General features: G+C 44.2%; 1 protein-coding gene across 4 annotated transcripts in view; it reads right to left on the bottom strand.

The window, feature by feature from the left end:
* Nucleotides 1-19,460, bottom strand: part of TSPAN12 (tetraspanin 12) — an 88,234-nt gene extending 68,774 nt beyond the window's left edge. Inside the window, exons 1-2 of one of the 4 annotated variants that reach the window (XM_083574700.1) lie at nucleotides 19,212-19,460; nucleotides 17,866-18,020 (exon numbers count right to left, since the gene is read on the bottom strand). In XM_083574700.1, coding sequence (XP_083430826.1) covers nucleotides 17,866-17,931 — 66 coding nt within the window. In that variant the 5' untranslated portion in view covers nucleotides 17,932-18,020; nucleotides 19,212-19,460. Of the gene's footprint in view, nucleotides 1-16,576; nucleotides 16,597-17,865; nucleotides 18,021-18,151; nucleotides 18,392-19,211 lie in introns of those variants that run through there. The other 3 variants (XM_083574702.1, XM_083574701.1, XM_083574703.1) reach the window with 3 other exon arrangements.
* Nucleotides 19,461-20,324: the final 864 nt, after the last annotated feature.

Here is a 20,324-nt window from a genome sequence, read left to right as displayed (position 1 = left end):
TATCCGCAACCTTACAAGTTGTGATGATTTGCTACACGGCAGGCGAAACCCAAATGGCAACAGCCAATCATGCAAGTGGGGGAAATTCCTGCCGTGCCCCTGTCCCAACGACAGATGACACACGACGGCATAGCAAGGTCAAGCGCAAAGCCCTAAAAGTAGGGAGAGGTGGGCAGGTGTTCTGAATGCACCGCTGAAAGAGGAAGCTCTGGGTCACGTGCATGGGCATAAATAGGTCCCTTGAACTGTTTAGACTGTGTCCCATTGGCCAGATTGAGCCCAGTTTCGAGGGACCTACCAATCGGGTGTTGTGGCTGACCATTCGTACCCACCCACAGCACAGGGTGCCGGTTTTCCAGGTCTCACCTTCCTTTTTAAGGAAGGACCTGATGTATCTAAAACAGGTTTCTTCTATATTGCATACAACATTCTTCGCAGAAATCTTTCCACTGAATCGAGAATATTCCTCTCCTGTTTACCAGTTCTGGGACAAGTAAATTAAGTTTCTGTTAAGTCATTTAGGAGACTTCTATGACTGGTAAGGCACAGTAGCCCTCTTTAGCATTTGATCCAAGAGGGCACCAGGTTGGCAAACGCTGGAAACCCCATTATAAAATCTTTCCCATGATTTGCAAAACCACCCAAAATGCGTGCATTTACATACCCTCCAACACAGGGGCATCCCAACATTTCTCCAATGAAAATAGGGGTGACCTATTCCATGCCCTCCATAATTTCTCTGATGAAAATGGGGACATCCTAAGGAAAAGCGGGACATTTCGGGATCAAATCAGAAACCGGGATGGCTTCTGTAAATCTGAAACTGTCCCTGGAAAATAGGCACACTTGGAGGCTCTGTGTTTAATTTTTATTTTGAGAAGTATTTTTATTTTGAGAAGTAGTTGTGAGACATCTGCAATAATCTGTCAGTTTTGGAGACACTGCAAATTCATACTCAGCAGCATATTATCTGTATTTGTTATGCAGAGCCAGAACCACAAATGTGGGAATAGTGTTCAGGGTAATACCCCCCCACTCTGAAGGAGAAGAAAAAACTGGTTACTACCCAGCAGAAGATGACATATAAGTGGAAGTCATTTGGCATCTGGATTATATATTCAATATGCACTTTTGGCTTTTGACTGCAAGGGAAAAAACACATCAGCCCACACAGCATCTGTGCTTCTAATATAATTTGTTCTTCTCAACACTTCCTCCTACTGAATGTTGAAGATTTCCAGACGAATCTGTCTTGCCTGTATCTCTGGGTCCCCAAACCACACACTCCGCAATTACACAGGAGTTGGGTTAATTTACAAGATAAAAATGCAGAAGGCACTCTCTGCTTTCTTCTCAGTATGCAAAATTAAAGCAGGCATTCAGCAAAACAAGGAGCTCCAACTCCTACACAAAAAGTAATGTGTGCATTGACAACGAGGAATTTCCCCTCAAAGTAGGTCAGTAAATCAGAATCACAAGCCCCTCTGCCTTACAAATTGAAATTTGCTCCCTATTATCGAAGCCTCAGTCCAACTGTTGCTTGTACTGGATCCCAAACACTTTGCCTGTGGTTCAGTAGCTCTGATAGTGAAAAAACAATTCCCTCACAAACTGGGCCTTTCATGTCCTATTTTACAAGCAGAGGAAAACTCCTCGTGCACAACAGGGAATCCCCAATAATAGGAAGAATATTTCCCGTCATAGAAGAGAACAGGAAGTCCCTGTGCATGCTGGACTTATGCCCACATCCCTTGGGTGCAATCCAGCAAAAAGTTTGAAATCCATTCGTCTTATGCTCCAAACCAATTCACAAATTCGGCAAATTACATTTCAGAATCTTCCTGGAGGTGTGCCGTTTTAAACTGGAGCTGAAGGAATTACCTTTTTTAAAAAAGTCACTGCACAAAAATTACACCCCGCACACAGAAACCTAGTGCATAAGGAACTAGGCTAAAGTAGAAACACTCGCATCTGGTGAGCTATCAGAGATTTGTTTTGTTCTTTTTAGAATGTAAACCCGCACCTGCAATCTGCTGCAATATAGTGGCAAGAAAAAAATTACACTCCATGATTTTGCTGAACATCTCACTCATGTATAATTACCATCAAATTGGGGGGACCGAAGAGCACAGCTAAGTGCTTTAAAAAATATATATATTGATACTTACTCAAAGATATACAAAAATACCTACCCATTATCTTTTTATAATATACTGAGATAAAACAGCTACTTAGTCTTATAGGAGAACAAAGCCAGAAGGGAGAAAAAACAAAGGAACAGAAAGCAAGAAAAAAGGAATACAAAGAAGAATATAGCTAAGTGCTTAAGGCTGCAGCTCTGGACACATTTTCCTGGGAGTAAACCCCACTGAACACAACAGGACTTATTTCTGAGTTGCCATGTCCAGGATTGCACCGTTCCATTTACATTGGTGGGACACACCTAGCTTTCTGTGCCAGCCAACCACAATCAACTGCAGGAGAATAGGAAGTGGAAGGAGAGCTATTGAAAATGGAAATTATTCCTTGCTTGTGTGAGCTTTCCTTTCATAGCCAACAATGGGCACTCTGTATCCTAACAACCTCCGGATGGTGGGCATTATGTGGAACCAAGTTTTACTAAAACCAGTGAACTTATTTCTATGTAATGTGTTGATAGGTAAAGGTAAAGGGACCCCTGACCATTAGGTCCAGTCATGGCCGACTCTGGGGTTGCGGCGCTCATCTCGCTTTACTGGCCAAGGGAGCCGGCGTACAGCTTCCGGGTCATGTGGCCAGCATGACTAAGCCGCTTCTGGCGAACCAGAGCAGCGCACGGAAACGCCGTTTATCTTCCCGCCGGAGTGGTACCTATTTATCTATTTGCACTGGTGTACTTTTGAACTGCTAGGTTGGCAGGAGCAGGGACCGAGCAACGGGAGCTCACCCCGTCGCGGGGATTCGAACCGCCAACCTTCTGATTGGCAAGTCCTAGACTCTGTGGTTTAACCCACAGCACCACCCGCATCCCTAATGTGTTGATAGTCAGCACTTATATTTAACTGCATCTGTAAGCCTGCTTAATGGGATGTAGGTGGCCCTATCTTTCTCTGGAATGTGCCCATTACACAAATCACATTAATTTCTATGAAACTTATTTAAGTGTAAACTTGTTATGAGCTTCCAGATAAAACTCAGGGATGTTGAAGCAAGCTTTACTAAAATAAATGGAATTTACATTCCAGCAAAGTGTTTGAGATCAAGGTGATAGTCTAAGGTAATCAAACCATATTGAAGTTTCTGAGAGAGCACAGAAGACCATTAAAAAAAAAAACAGCATCATGTGCGACTTAAAATGCCAATATATCAATAATGTTAAGATCCAAAAAGTATCTGTAGGTATCAGTTGTGGTATATTATAAACACAACAGTAACCAATTCAACATTTTCTGCTTGTTACAGTCGACTGGCCAAATCACTTCTGGTTTCATTTTAAACCATCAGAATGTTATATAGCCATCACCATGAAATTGCTACTTTACATTTTTTGCTTGATACGCCAGCCTCCGTGATTGCCTTGAAAATAAGTGATGAAGCCACACAGACCAGCATTACGTTTTCAAGCTACATTTCCTCACTTTAAATCAGATATTTGCTTAATTGTATTTATGCCAAAAAAAACCACCCAAAACTAGCAGATACTTTACAAAGTTGGTGCTTTAATGGAGACATTTTTTTAAAATGTTGTAGTCTAAAAGAAAAACATACAAAATATATATTGCTAGCCATGACACTGGAGCAAACTGCAGGCTACAGTTTCATCATTTTTTTATTTTCTCTTGCTTGCTTGCTCTTATATCCTGCATGTTGTTCCCAAGGAGTCTACCATCCAGACAATGACCAGATCTAGATCTGCTTAGCTTTTGTGAAGTGATAGCCTTACATGTGATCTCAGACTATACCCTGGGACCCATGATATTTTTGCACACACATTTTCTCATTGTACTCTGCTTCCAACTTACAGCAGGCAAAATACCTTAGCAGTAAGATAAGGCAAAAGTGAATGGCACTAACTACTAAAAAACTACTTCAATTCACAGCAATGCGCCCATTCCAATGATGACCAAACAACCAACAAGAGTGCTGCTTTGCCTTAGCTAGCCAGCTTGTCTGGGGTGGCCAAGACAGATAACCAGCTTACCGCTTAGTAATGCTTTCTGACACATGGCAGCTTAGTCACCTGTATTACTGCAAACCTGGTATAAACTAGGAATGAGGTGGGAAACTGGTTCCATTTAAATTTTAGCTCACATGGAACAGGAAACCATGGTTCCTGCTAAAATACTATACTGTACTGAGTGTCAGAAGAATTGATGCTTTTGAATTATGGTGCTGGAGGAGACTCTTGAGAGTCCCATGGACTGCAAGAAGATCAAACCTATCCATTCTGAAGGAAATCAGCCCTGAGTGCTCACTGGAAGGACAGATCCTGAAGCTGAGGCTCCAGTACTTTGGCCACCTCATGAGAAGAGAAGACTCCCTGGAAAAGACCCTGGTGCTGGGAAAGATTGAGGGCACAAGGAGAAGGGGACGACAGAGGACGAGATGGTTGGACAGTGTTCTCGAAGCTACCAGCACGCGTTTGACCAAACTGCAGGAGGCAGTAGAAGACAGGAGTGCCTGGTGTGCTCTGGTCCATGGGGTCACGAAGAGTCGGACACAACTGACTAAACAACAATTGAGTCTCAGGTTCTCACATATACAAACAGGTCCCTTATGAAGCAGAGAAGCATTCCATTTTAAACTACCCACGGAGCCCTGTGGTGTATCCAAAATTTGGGACACTATGATTTGTTTAAAGCTGGCATGCTCTGGCCCATGGGGTCATGAAGAGTCGGACATGACTAAACTACTAAGCAACAACAGCAATGGTTTGTCAACTAGCCAGGATCTGAAACCAGAGTTTAACCCAGCTTGATCTCACCAACTATAATTCAAGCAAACCAAAGTTCCCCACGTCTGGACGTCACAGGGAACTCTGGTTAGCAGAAATGTTCCATCAACCTAGGAAAAGAGGGGGGCAGGAGAGGGGATTAAAATAGTGAGGGTTTTGCCAGGTTTTCCATTACATCTGAACCAAACTAAAGTGTCAGAAAGTGAAGTCAGATACAGAAGGCTTCTCCATCAGAAGACATCAAAGGCTAAGTCCGGAAACTGTGTTACTTTATCTCATGTTGTACAAAATGCTATGGTTTTCACAGGAAAGCGGTAGGGAGATACCCAAAGGAGTAGTGGGTTTTTCAAACTTTGATAGAGGTCATATCTGGCTCAGAATCTTTATTCCCAGTGGAACTATCTATCCAAATTAAGCCAGACTTGGCTCAAGCAGGAGTGCTGCATGCTGTCGATTGTGTTGATCTTTCCAAACTCTCCAAATCCTGCGTAATTCTTCTGGCTGATTTTGGATATGAAACATCCTGATGCTGCTCCTCAGCAATAGTATGTCACTGGCAAATTTAACACGTTATACCGCAGAAGCTACACAGTCACAAATACACAGGGGTCATAAGGACTGAAGCCTGCCAAATGGTAGCAGCTTCGCATTTGAACATCTGCTTCGTTTGCGGGCGGCTGCAAAACAATCTGGTTTTGTATGTGACGCTGCAGAACACAACCAGAAGGTGGGAGCTGTCGCCCACCCAATTTTTCCTTTTAAATGTCACAATGCACACAGGATTCATGGAAACAAAATTTAAAAAATCCTTCCAGTAGCACCTTAGAGACCAACTAAGTTTGTTATTGGTATGAGCTTTTGTGTGCATGCATACTTCTTCAGATACCATGCACACGAAAGCTCATACCAATAACAAACTTAGTTGGTCTCTAAGGTGCTACTGGAAGGAATTTTTTTTTATTTTGTTTCAACTACGGCAGACCAACACGGCTACCTACCTGTAACTAGGATTCATGGACAGTGCCTCCTCCAAATTTCATCAGAACGAGACACTCCATATTTCATTTATTTCAAAATATACACCTAGCTTTTCAAGGCAAAGAAGTATTTTGCCTCCAGTGACAGTCATCTTGCAGCGTTTGCCTGTACCCGGTTCCAGTCTAATTTTAGGTTGGTCAATTTCTCCTGGATAACACCACCTCAGAAAGCATGTCCAAAGAACATTACTTGCCCCTTGAGCTCCAAAAGTAAATTTAAAGGATCCCTTTGATGTACCAAGGCACGGCCTCTTCTCTGACCTCTCTCAATGCCCTCACGTGCTAACTAGTCCTCCCTCTTCCGTCGTTTTTACCTCAGTGCCAAGCTTTTAAAGTATGAAACTCTTTTATTTTCTTAAGCTATTTATAAGCTGCCCTCCATCAAAAGGTAGCAGGGCGGTGACTGGCCAAACAACAATAAAATACCGTCATAAAAATGGCTTCAAAAGGCAGTAAGCGCACAGCAAGACAAAGTAGCCAGCTTAAAATCTGCTCTGGAGGGTAGGACTCGAACCAGGGGCTTCAAGTTTCAAGAAAGGAGATTCCGACTAAACGTTTGGAAAAGCTCTCTGACAGTAAGAGCTGATTGGCATTGGAATGGACTCCCACCAGAGGTGCTGGACCATAACTGTCAACTTACAGATTTGAAAATAAGGGACCAGCAGCCTTGAAAATAAGGGACCAGCAGCCAAAATAAGGGATTTTAGTCAACCAGTTAAAAGGGACCAGATAATTTTGGAGAGCAGCACCGGTTTTTAGCCCTTCGTTTCCAGAGGTTGCTGCTTAAGACACCAGCCGATGATACACCACGCAAAACAAAGTCCAAGCTACGAAGATGCTGCTGCAGTTCTGTATTTTTTCTCTCGTGCTCCATCTGAAGCTCTCAATTCCATCAGGTGGGGCAGGAGGAAGGGGGGGGAGTAAACCCGCATATCAGACCATCTATGCTAGTCTACCACTACAAATCTATGGGAGAAGCGCTTGCGGTCCTTCCCTTGTAGCCCTTGGAACACCTGCCCGCGCCTCCACCTCCACCTCCTCCTCCTCTCTCTGAACTGCTTTCTCTATGTTTGCCATCGCTCTCCTCTCAAGGCTCCTCAACAATTCATACACCATGCCAGGCTGCCCATCTCATTCGGGTCCTTTGGAGGCACAGCCGCAGTACGGCCTAGCGGGAGCAGGAGCGGCGGCGACGGGCAGAGGGGAGGCCCCAGGCAGACGCTCAGTTCGGCAGCCACAAGGAGGATGGCGGCAGAAGGGCCCGAGACTCCCGCCAGTCCCGGCGGGGATGGGCTCCCAGGGGCCGAGGCTGGTGAGAGGAGGCCAGAGGGGGGCGGGCTGGGCAGCCAAGCAACATAGTTGGAGCCTCCCTCCTCCCTGGCCGGCAGGGAGGGAGGGAGAGGAGCTGCTTCCTTTGAAACCTAGGAAATTTAAGGGACATCCATCAATAAGGAACAGCAGCGGGACATGGCTCTGGGATAAGGGACTGTCCCACCAAATAAGGGACGCTTGATAGCTATATGCTGGACTCTCCTTCCTTGGAGGTTTTTAAACAAGAGGTTGGATGGCCATCTGTCATGGATGCTGAGATTCCTGCACTGTGGGGGGTTGGACTAGATGACCCCTGGGTCCCTTCCAACTCTATCATTCTATACCCAGGCAAACAGAAAAGTTTTGATCCAGAAGGTAGTGTCATGGATAGTGTCACGGCTTCTGAAATGTCGGTTACTGGTGAATTATTGCAGAATCTGCTTCATTGCTCAAATGACAAGTTCTGGGATAGTCTAACTCCCATTTAAGTTTTCTCCTGAAAGAGCGCTTGCCTGTTTTCCAGGGCAAATGCCATTAAATAATGCTGAGCCTTTTCCTGAAAGGATGATTGTCCTTCCCTCCAGGAAAGACAGAACATCCTCCGAAGAAAACAAAAACGCTAGTTCAGCTATAGGGCCCATCCTGTCTCTAATACCAGGCAGTTCCGAACGCTGAAATTTACAACCGCAAAAATCATTAATTGAAGAACTCCATGCCACGTGATTCACTCCTACCTTTGGACAGACTAGGATATGACAGGACATTCTGAGCTTGACATCACATGCCTTAATAAATAAAATACTGTGTAATAAATAAAATACTGGGTGCGGGTTACTGTTTTTGTTTGCTGTTATGTTATGCATTTTTGAGTTTTTATATTGTAAATCGCCCTGTGATTCTCAGATGAAGGCACATAAATTCAATAAACAAATTAATAAAGTTAACCATCTTGGATAATCTACTGCTATTTCTGTCCTCCACAAATCCGTCTGGTTATCAGACCTTCCAAATGTCCCTATTTTCCAGGGATGGTCCCGGATTTACAAAAGCCATCCCGGTTTCTGATTTGATCCTAGAATGTCCCGCTTTTCCTTAGGACGTCCCTATTTTCATCAGAGAAATGTTGGAGGGTATGGAATTATGTCACACACACCCAAGCCAAGGGAGGCCTATACAACCTTTAAAATACATCTGAAGGCAGCCTTGTATATGGAAATGTTTAATGTTTTATTATGTTTTTATATATTTTGGAAGGTGCCTGAAGTGGTGCGGGAGCCCAGTCAGATGGCTGGGGTAATAATAATAATAATAATAATAATAATAATAATAATAATAATAAACATTACGGAATAGGATGCCCCTATTTTCATCAGAGAAATGTTGGAGGGTATGACATACCATCATATACATATGACTTGGCTCACTTTTATACCTGATTCCTGTACATACCCTGTAGCTTCCGCATTATCTGAAAGGATTTAAACCTATTTATGTTTCCACACAGCTTCTGACTTCGTATGCATCTCTCACAGGGATGACAAATTACAATGTGAATGCAGAGAGCCTATTTTTGGTGACTTTCTGTGTACTTCTTAAGAGAAAAATTGAATGCATTGCCCACAAAGCCCGGCACAATGTCCACTTCAGCACCTTGAAAGTAGTTATATTAGAAAAATTGCCCCCTATGTGATTATTGTTATGTACTGAAGTTCTCACCCTGGGCCAGCAGGGGGATACTGTAGATAGTTCAGGTCCACATATGCAAATAAGGGATTGAAAGTGACATTCAGTGATTGGATAGTTACAGAGATTTGTCACAGTTACGTTGTACTGGAGCTCTATATAAGCAGGCTGGCTGAACCCTTCAGTTCAGTTCAGTTCTGGCCTGTGAATAAACAAGAGCTGTTTGAAGAATCGCTGTGTCGTCTGTTATGTTCACCCACAACTTAACAATTATAAATAAGGAATGGTAAAATAAAACAGAGAGTTATACCGATGACTGATTGAGGAGAGGATCAATATCAGCAGAAAATAAAGGATGGATATTAGCTCTTGAAATCCAGAACTTGGGGGGTCCCATTGAAATTAATTAATTTGGACTATAATTGGCTGTATTGTTTTTTTATTTTTGAATGTGGAAACATTTGGTTTGATTTGTTATTAATATGAATGGGTTTTTTAAATTGGAAAATGAATAAAAATTATTTACCAAAAAAAAAGTAGTTATATTTTACTTAAAATTTGAGGATCGCTCATTTTCCCTGCCGCACTAAACAATATGTATTGCAGGCTTCGGGAGATCGGAAACCAAAAGGTCTCTTCAGTGCTACTTTACTTCAAGGAATAGATAATGTACCTTAAAAGCAACTACCTTCCAAGAACCTGCTGTAACAAGTCTGTGTAAAAACAATAAAGCAACAGGGGCCTTTTTTAGAAACACCAAGTTTAGGCCTGTCCAGATTAGATAGCTGTTGATTTCTGAAAGAAGGCAAATTTCTCACCAACAATCTTAAGCCAGAGACAGAGAAACTCTCTATACTGATGAGAGTTGGTGCTGGTATTCTAAAAGGGGTTGATTTTCTTTCTTTCTTTACTGAAATATCTGTTTTCAAACCGCTCTTTCATAAGATATATCAAAGTGGTATACAACGTACAAAATAGAATGAAATCAGTAGAACTATCATCTACCAATCCCTACAGTATGATCCAGTGCAAACAATGCTTAAACATAGATTCAGGTAGGTAGCCGTGTTGGTCTGAAGCAGTTGAAATATTTCAAATGCTTAAACATAGTTTAGCGCTGCGTTTTGCTGCCTTAACCTGAATAAGACCCCTCAAAGCAAACAGTTACTTGGTAAAAGCATGGGTTCGCTTGCCAAATTAAGCTCTCGCCTGGCAGGCCATATAGCTGTTCAAGTTTAATATTTGTATATTTTATATTGAAGTTTTATTTTGTTTTGTAACCTGTCCTGGGATCACGAAAAGTTGACACCACGCAAACAAACAAAAAACGGCAATGTGGTTTTGAGTCCTTGTTTGCAGCCAAATGTTAACTACGGATTAAGTACTTAGTAAGTCCTTGTGTGCCACGATTGACTCCTGCTGAGCTAATTCTGTTGGAATTCTTTGCACAGGAATACAGGAATAAGCCATATTAAACCCAGCGGATTCCGTTGGAACTGCAAAAATAGAAATAAAGGTCTATCCAAGAAATCCAGCGCTCCTCTCCAATACTTGTGACAAAACCAATCAATCAATCTCTATGGGTTTGACCACTGAATTTTATGGGGGAATATTTTCATATTGTATAAGTTCTGCAACAAGAACAGTGGGTTAGCCGTTGCAGGATAGGATTGTTGGTATTGCCCTTTAAGACTGACAGTGCACACCTGAGTAATCACACCTAAGTACAATAGTACCTTGGTTTACAAACTTAATCCGTTCCGGAAGTCCATTCTTAAACCGAAACCGTTCTTAAACCGAGGCGCGCTTTCCCTAATGAGGCCTCCCACCGCCGGTGCCCTTCCACCGTTCGGATTCCGTTCTTAGACTGAGGTAAAGTTCGCAAACCAGGACACTACTTCCAGTCTTGCAGAGTTCATAAACCAAATCGTTTGTAAACAGGGCTGTTCTTAAACCGAAGTACCACTGTAAAAGGTAAAGGACCCCTGGACGGTTAAGTCCAGTCAAAGGCAATTACGGGGTTGCGATGCTCATCTCGCTTTCAGGTCGAGGGAGCTGGCGTTTGTCTGCAGTCAGCTTTCTGGGTCATGTGGTCAGCATGACTAAACCACTTCTGGTGCAACTGGACACCGTGACAGAAGGCAGAGCGCATGGAAATGCCATTTTTCTTCCTGCCACATCGTTATCTACTTGCAGTGGTTTGCTTTTGAACTGCTAGGTTGGCAGGAGCTGGGACAGAGCAACAGGACTCACTCTGTCATGGGGATTCGAACCACCGACCTTCTGATCAGCAAGCCCAAGAGGCTCAGTGATTTAGACAACGCCACCCACATCCCTTTAAGACTGACAGTGCACACCTGAGTAATCACACCTAAGTAATCGCTACTCAACGCCAATCAGCGCCACCTTTTCTAAGTTCCAAATGTGCCCGTGAGCCTGAAAAGGTTCAGGACCCCTAACCACACACTGGAATTAAAACCATTTCAGCAAGGACACAACACTGCGGCCTTTTTTCTATGTTCTACACGCCCATCTGCCAATCTTTCCAAAGATGCCGCGAAGAAATAATGCTCAAAGGCCAGTGCTTCTGAACCTCTGGAGGAGAGAAAGAAATCATCTCATTGTGCTACAGCAGCCTCAGCTGTCAGATTACAAGATGCCCTTTGGTCCACAGCTGACATGGAGCGTAAGACAACAAATCTGTGAAAATATAAAGGCGCCACGACCATCCTTGCATCTTGAATCGTGGGGCCCAATCTCAAAAACATGTACGCAGAAGCATTTCCAAGGGAATGCCTTACTTCTAGGAAAGTATAGTGAGGACAGCAGCGCCATGTCTGTTTTCTTGCTCCAGGCGCACCGAAGGACCTTAATCAACGCACACTTGACTGGCACGGCAGCTGAACACACCAAGGACACACATGCCCTACAGCCATAGTTAGGAAATCTGGCAGCAGCATTTGGAAGGGAAGGTTGCTCGACGGTAACAGAAAATGACTTTGAAATAACTTGGAAGGATTCAGGCTTGGGCATCTCAAGAGTTGAAAAGTCTCTGCGGCGGTTAGAGCCATCAAAGGCTGAAGTGGCGGCCAGGATTCAAGAAGAGCTTGGGTGGGGATGCCAGCCAATTCTACGCCTACATGGGTAGACGACCCATTTTTCTTCCTGGCAAGAGATCATTGTGCCTCGTGGTATGCTTTGCCAAGACTGAGTTGCTAGCATTTTAGGGTAGCCTTGAGAAGCTGAGCCCAAAGAGGAAAGCTGAAAAGCTCATGAGCGCATGCAGAACACCACACAACATGTTTTGGATTGTTGTTGTGTTTTTTTAAAAAAGTAAAAGATTATTCTCTGGGAACACTATGCAGAGATTGCGTCGCTTTTGAGTCCTGTAACATCAGTTAAACTATCATCACACGTGCCACTCAGAAGATACACATAACTGGAACTTCTCTTGTGTTAAATTCGTAGAATCATAGAATTAAATTGGAAGGGACTTTGAGGAGCGTCTAGTCCATAAGGACATTGTTAGAAGAACCGCAGGACGGTTTGTAGTAGACTGGCAAAGTGTTTTGCGGTCCTTGCCATTTAAAATCATTGCAATCACAATTGCCCACTTCAGCAAATAACTACAGCAGCTCATTAGTGACATTAATATAGTCATTAAATAGATTGCCCCAGCTGCTCATCTTTGCACACAGTTAGAAACAAAAACCGTGGTACTTTTCAAAATCCATTTATTATTAAACTAAGCTTTCTTACATTTTTCGCAATCAGTCTGAAGGAGAGATCTTTTTACAACAGTGAATTTATTTTATTTATTAACCTCATTTAAGTCTTGATTCTCCAAGAGACTGCACGTAGAGCAATAAAACGACCATTCGTTCCAGTGTAATAAGGAAAAGAAACTAAAAAAGGGAATCTCTATAGCAGAGCAATCCAGGGCCTGAGTCACTTGTAACACTGAGACAAACCATGGCTTAGTCACTTCATGTGGTTGTTTCTTATCATCCTCTGATCCTGCTGCTGCTGGGAACCAAACCATAGTTCAACATAGTGCTGCACCCAAACCCCAATTCATGGTCTATCTCCCCCAAACAAACCATGAGCGGTAAGTCATAGAATAAATCTTAGCTAAGCCTGTGTTTTGTCAGAGAGGGAGAAACCATGAGCTCGCAGTTCAGACACTATAATTACTTTCCCCATTTTTCTATACCACTTTATATTTTTAAGAAAAAAATCCCAAAGCAATACACCGCAAAGCCAAACCATGGCTTAGCTCAGAGCATAGTGTCGGCAGCAACATCAGAGGGGGAGCAAAGTGACGGTACTGACGTCTCACTGACAGGAAGCACACTCGTTTCTTCAAAACTAAGCCATGGTATGGATTAAAATTACATGCAAACCAAGTCTAAAAAATCATCCCTAAATGGCCTCGGCCCAGTATACCTGAAGGAGCATCTCCACCCCCATCATTCTGCCCAGACACTGAGGTCCAGCTCCGAGGGCCTTCTGGTGGTTCCCTCACTGCGAGAAGCCAAGTTACAGGGAACCAGGCTGAGGGACTTCTCGGTAGTGGCGCCCACCCTGTGGAACACCCTCCCATCAGATGTCAAGGAAATAAACAACTATCCTACTTTTAAAAGACATCTGAAGGCAGCCCTGTTTAGGGAATTTTTTCATAGAATCATAGAGTTGGAAGAGACCACAAGGGCCATCGAGTCCAACCCCCTGCCAAGCAGGAAACACCATCAGAGCACTCCTGACATATGGTTGTCAAGCCTCTGCTTAAAGACCTCCAAAGAAGGAGACTCCACAACACTCCTTGGCAGCAAATTCCACTGTCGAACAGCTCTTACTGTCAGGAAGTTCTTCCTAATGTTTAGGTGGAATCTTCTTTCTTGTAGTTTGGAACCATTGCTCCGTGTCCGCTTCTCTGGAGCAGCAGAAAACAACCTTTCTCCCTCCTCTATGTGACATCCTTTTATATATTTGAACATGGCTATCATATCACCCCTTAACCTCCTCTTCTCCAGGCTAAACGTGCCCAGCTCCCTTAGCCGTTCCTCATAAGGCATCGTTTCCAGGCCTTTGACCATTTTGGTTGCCCTCCTCTGGACACGTTCGTTTGTCAGTGTCCTTCTTGAACTGTGGTGCCCAGAACTGGACACAGTACTCCAGGTGAGGTCTGACCAGAGCAGAATACAGTGGCACTATTACTTCCCTTGATCTAGATGCTATACTCCTATTGATGCAGCCCAGAGTTGCATTGGCTTTTTTAGCTGCCGCGTCACACTGTTGGCTCATGTCAAGTTTGTGGTCAACCAAGACTCCTAGATCCTTTTCACATGTACTGCTCTCAAGCAATGTTTGATGTTTTGTCGCATTTTTAATATTCAGTTGGGAGCCGCCCAGAGTGGCTGGGGAAACCCAGCCAGATGGGCGGGGTAAAAATACTAAAATAAATTATTATTATTACTATTATTATTATTATTATTATTAATCCGGCACCTCAACACCAGCTGTGGAGGTATTTAAGTGGTGGGACGTAGAAAAGACCCTCTCTGAAGCCCACACCCCGCTCACCTCAAAAGGTAAGAGACTTACAATGAAGATTTAAGCAAATGGGAATTTTGCAAGGGAGGCCATGATCTTTTGGATTCCCCCATTTGGAGTTTACAGCTCGAAGCAGCATTCTGTTTCGCCCCTGAAAACATACTAGAAGCCAGGGTAGACTTTGCACGATGAGTACAATAATATTCAATGCAGGACTACCCTCTTCGCAATCTTGCCACTGCATATGGGACCAGTGCTTTTCCCAAGAAGCCTCAACACACAGCAGTAATCTAACCTTACCGTGAAAAGAGCATGGATTAAGTGAGGCAAGATCGCATCTATATAAGAAGATGGAGCACCAAAGTAGGAAAAAGGTATTTGAAACCCTGGGTGCTGCTTGGGCCTCCAAAGATAAGGTAGGCTCTTATTTACTGAAGATTGGAAACTCCTTACAGACTTTTTGCGTGGAAAAGAAAATGAACTTGATACCTGGGTTTGAGGATTGAAGAAAAGATTGGTTTATAGAAATTAGAATTGTGGGGTGTTATCTTGGACTGGATGCCTTCAACAATTTTCTATATATAGCTGACAGATGAAGAATCGGAAGTTCTCCTTTTCTCTTTTTGGTTTGTGTTGTTATTTAGGTTAGGTTTTTTAAATCTCTGATAAAAAAGATACTGGAAATGTGACAAAGTAACATTTGTATTCTGTTTCAAACTTTAATAAAATCTGTTTTTTAAAAAAGCCCAAATCTGATAGCACATTCAAGCTGCCAATCTAATCCCTCAGATCAATGCTAAAGTACAGTTCCCAAGATTCTTTGGGGCTGTTTAAAATTATATGATACTCTTTAAAGCAGGGGTTGGCAAAGTTTTTGTGGCTTGGGCCAGTTCACGGTCCCACAGATGCCGCGGTGGGCCGGAGGAGGCGTGCGCAGCTTCCTATTGGCTGCAGGAGCTTCCTGCAGCCAATGGGAAGCCAGCCAGCATCGCAGTAGGCGGCAGGGGTCCATGGGCCGGTTAAATGACCCCCATGGGCCGCTTGTGGCCCATGGGCCTTAGGTTGCTGACCCCTGCTTTAAAGGCATACTGCAGATGAGGCCTAAGAAATAAATCTTGGAGGGGTCATATAGAGAGGAACGAACTTGATTCTGAATTACTTTGATTAACCGGCCCGGAGTGGGGGGACAAAGCTCCTATCCCAGAGATGTCCCAAAATGCCTCCATTTTCGTTGCTTGCCATATACTCCAATGGGGGAAATGAAGAACTACAGACGAATGGGAATATGGGGTTAGATGAATTCTCAGACAAAGGGCAAGAAACCTCGAGGAAGACGGAAATTGCGGTGGCTGGATAAAACAACCAAAACATAGTATGACACGAGGCAAGAACCTGAACTTTGCAAGACCAGATCTGGGTGACAACAGGTAAGACGGCAATGCAGCTTTATCAACCCATTATATAAAATAATTAGTAGTTGGTGTGCTCATGAAGAAAATACGCTGTTTTAACACACAACACTAAAAATCATTTTAGAAAAAGCATCACATCTGAATGCAAAGCCTATGTCAGCCCCAAAGATAGTGCCAGGCAGGTTTGAAGGGGGAACCAGCAACATGCAATCTGGTGGTTTCGTCCTAAATTGGTGCCCCTTCCCCCCCCAATAATTTTTATTGTTTTCATATAAATACAACAACAACATCAAACTACACTAAAAGCAGCAGAAATATGAGATGATTGGACCCTACTGAACTCGAAGCCTGGGAACCCCCAACAGAAAAATTATAATTTGGCAAAATATTTGGACTTTATGATATGTATTTGTATAATTTGGAATAATTAATGATTGGATTGTTAAAATGGAAAACTTAATAAAAATTATTATAAAAAACAACAACAACAAACTACAGTTACTTGTCCAGTGGTACATTCTCACTCAGTTTCGTATGGAGTACACAGTACACAAGTAATATGTTTATTTATGCATTCTCAATTTAAGTATCCTCTCCGCAGAGATTTTTGTGTTGGAGAAGCCAGTCTTGGCCATGGATTTACGTACAGGGCAGCAGCCACCTAGAGGAGGGAGCTCAGAGCTCAGAGCTCAGAGCCGGTACCAACACCTGTGGGCTCCTGTCAGGATTCTAGGCGCCCAGCAGCTGCCAAAGGGTGCAAATGCCACACACTGTAGGCCAGATGCTATTTGCATAAAATCAGTTGTGTTACTAGGAAAACACAGCCATGGAAAACCTGTATGCATCTTCTAATATATGCATCCACCCTAAAGAACACATTTGACCATGCTGTCAGGCTGTCAGGTTTTTCCAGCCCAGTTCCACTTTTCTTCTGATGAATGAGCAGTCCCTGTCAAAGGCTAGGGATCCTGCAGCCATCCAGATGTTATTGAACTACAACTCTCATGATCTTTGACCATTGGTCATGCTGGCCAGGACCAACGTGAGTTGAGGAGGGCCACGGGTTCCCTATTCCTGCTCTATAACATAAATTCATCATGGCTAGGTCAGCAGAGCCTTTTCAGGGGTGGCCACACACATCTTTGGAGCCGCTTCCCCAAGGAAATTTGCAGGGTTGTATCGCTACTGGTTTTTAAGACAACTCTGAAGAAGCCTTTATGTACAGTGGTACCTCGGGTTACATACGCTTCAGGTTACAGACTCTGCTAACCCAGAAATAGTACCTCAGGTTAAGAACTTTGCTTCAGGATGAGAACAGAAATCGTGCTCCAGTGGCACGGCAGCAGCAGGAGGCCCCATTAGCTAAAGTGGTGCTTCAGGTTAAGAACAGTTTCAGGTTAAGAACGGACCTCCGGAACGAATTAAGTACTTAACCCGAGGTACCACTGTATTCTAGTCTGCATTTGGCTAAAGTGCAATATAAAAAAAGAAGCATTAGCTGCTCCTAATTCTAATTTAAATAGTGATTATTATTTCATTTTTGTGGGAGATTCTTTTAATTTGTAAACTGCCTCGTCCTAGAAATTATTTGAATAAAATACAATTTGTTGATGAGCAATATGGCTAACTGGCAACACTGGAGATAGGAAGGAGGGCATGAAAATGCCCTGCAAAAGCAGATTTGCATACTTTCCTCTTGACAACAAACTTTTCAGATGCAAGACGAAACCTAACATTACTTCCATGGCTATCCCACAGCCTTCATTTATTAATCTTTCCTTAATGCACAGGGCCGAGGTGCTATACATAAGGGAAACTTTTTTGCCCTCGAAGAAGGGAAAAAAAACAGAGGAATAAGTTCAGTGAACTAATTGTCCTTTGGAGGCAATATTTGGAAATGCTGGAGCCTCTCATCTGAGCAGCAGGAGGAACTCACCCAGAAAAGCAGGTTTAGGGCATACAGCAGGCACCGCAAACACTTCACTGAGTCTTCTCTGGCCATTGTGAACGCCTCTCCGCAGAAAGCCCCATCCTCAGACTCGCTACATCCTCTTACGAACAGCCACCTCTGACACAGAAAATTTCAGCGATCTTCAAAAAAAAAAAGAAAAGAAAAGAAAGAGGGAGGGAGAAAGGGAGGGGCAGGAAGAGAGGAAGGAAAAGGAAAATCATTTCACTGATGACAGTATAAGGAGAAAGCCAGCCAGGGGCGTGAAACCAACCGGGTGCCGCAGGACGGAGATGGAAAGTTCTCTTGCTGCAGCAGTCAACTTTGCAAACTTTTCTTTGCTGCTGGCTGTATACGCTTCAACTGAAGTGTCATTTGAGGGGACAGAGAGGGGGAGCAGGAGCAGCAGCAGCAGGCGCTGGCTTTCTGCACTGCCCCTATGCAAAACTTCCTGGGAGGGGAGGTCTCCTTTCGCCCTTGGCCTCCATTCACACGACGCGCGCGGGGTGGCACCCTTCTGAAATCCCCTTGTTTACTCGCTCTCTCTCTGTCTCCCCACACGCACACGCACACGCATCCCGGAATCATTGCTCCGGTTAAGGCGCTTTGGCGGGGTGGGAGGAAGTTTCTCCTTTCATTACTCATTAACCACCTCGATGGCGGACCGACGGCAGGGCGCAAGAAAGAAGACCTCAACTCACAGTTGTGGAGTTCAGGATCGGAGAAGGGGGACGCGTTCTTGGAGAACGCAGACCTTTCCCTCTTTGAGCCCGCCTCCTCCAAAAAATAAAATAATTTTTTAAGAAATCATTTATTTGGTTTTTTTGCAAATGGAAACGCCTTTCCCTGTTTTAGGATTCAGGGTAGACTTCTGCCCTGGAACTGCTGCTGGGGTGACAGGGCGAGGATGTCAGAGTGGGGTACAGGGGTGCCAACTAGGATAAAATATTGGGGGGCCCCAGGAAAGCCTCGCCGCGCATAATCGATCACAAGACGGGGGGCGCACTATTTGAATGCGCCTTTGGGGAGGCCCTGAAATATTTTAGGGGAGTGGGGTGCGGGTTGCAACAAGAGAAACGGGCGATCGAGCCATGACAGGGAAGCCTGGTGAGGGATCCGGCTGGAGCAAGGCGCAGGGAGCAGCCACCGGGTTCCTCCTCCGTCTCCCACCCTCCCAGCTCCCGATCCCATGCCATGCCCTGAACTCCTTCCCGGGACAAGCAACGGTGGGCATGGACTCCAGATGCCCCTGCTGCTGCCCAGCCTGCCCAAGGATCGCGGGGCAACGCTGGAAGTTGCGCCGGGGCGGAGGAGAAGTTGGTGAACTTACTTACCACGCTCGCCGCGTGGGTTGCAGCTCCGCGATCTCCCCCCACAGCTGATCCCGACGGAGCTGATCCAAGGTGCAAAAAGGAGAAAGAGAAAGTGCTCCGTTCTAAAGCCTCTCCAAACCCCGCCAGGTAAAGGAGGGCTGCTTAGGCAATAACTCTCGCCCAATCGCTCGGACTCCCACCTCCTTTCCCCTCGGCGGCTCCACGAGAGGCAGCCGCCAGCTGCACAAGTACTTGCCACGCATGCTCGGCAGGAAAAGCAAGACCGGGCTTCTGTCGGGTCTTAGAGACCACGGCTGCTCCGCCGGCTCCTGGGGCGAGGAGAGCGGCATCCCTGGTGATCTGGGCGCGATGCGATGCCATATTTCTTAGGAAACACCCTAAATTGTTGACATTCTTTTAGAGAGACCCCAAAATTCATTCATAAAGCAGTAACATAAATCTCCATTGCTACATATTGGGTAAGGAAATCAGCCCTGAGTGCTCACTGGAAGGACAGATCTTGAAGCTGAGGCTCCAATACTTTGGCCACCTCATGAGAAGAGAAGACTCCCTGGAAAAGACCCTGATGTTGGGAAAGATGGAGGGCACAAGGAGAAGGGGATGACAGAGGTCATGTCCACTACTGAGTGGACATGTATAGGATTATGAATGCCTTTCTTTGAAAAAAGTTTAAAAAATAAATAAATCTTGATTTACATGCCTTGCCTCTTTTTTCGGTTGTGCAGCCTTTCTTACAAGGTTGAGCTTTTTTTTAACAAAAACGCCAACGAAACATGATTTTCCAATTCACACACACACACAAAACAACACAAAAACACTTCTGTAGTAGTATGCAGTACAGTAGTGTGCATACATAAAATGTTTTGCTAATTTTAATTAAGCATGCAAGGATTATGCACCATAAATAGCTTTTCTTATTTTCCCACACTTTGGGGTTCTTTCAGTAAGTTATGAACTCTTCGATTGCAGAGAAAATATATTAGCAAAAAGATGAGCACCAGCAGAATGCCCTGGAAGAGATCCTCCTTCTTAAACAGTGTTCTGCTTTCTAACAGAATAACAAGTCCGATATGGTCAGTTAAGGGTTAGGTCATTGTCTCCTGATCAATACAG

This window comes from Podarcis filfolensis (assembly GCF_964270895.1).
Source record: "Podarcis filfolensis genome assembly, chromosome: 10".
Classification (NCBI taxonomy): domain Eukaryota; kingdom Metazoa; phylum Chordata; class Lepidosauria; order Squamata; family Lacertidae; genus Podarcis; species Podarcis filfolensis.
The sequence above is the reverse complement of the archived record's forward strand: the minus strand, read 5'-3'. Positions and strand labels throughout refer to the sequence as shown.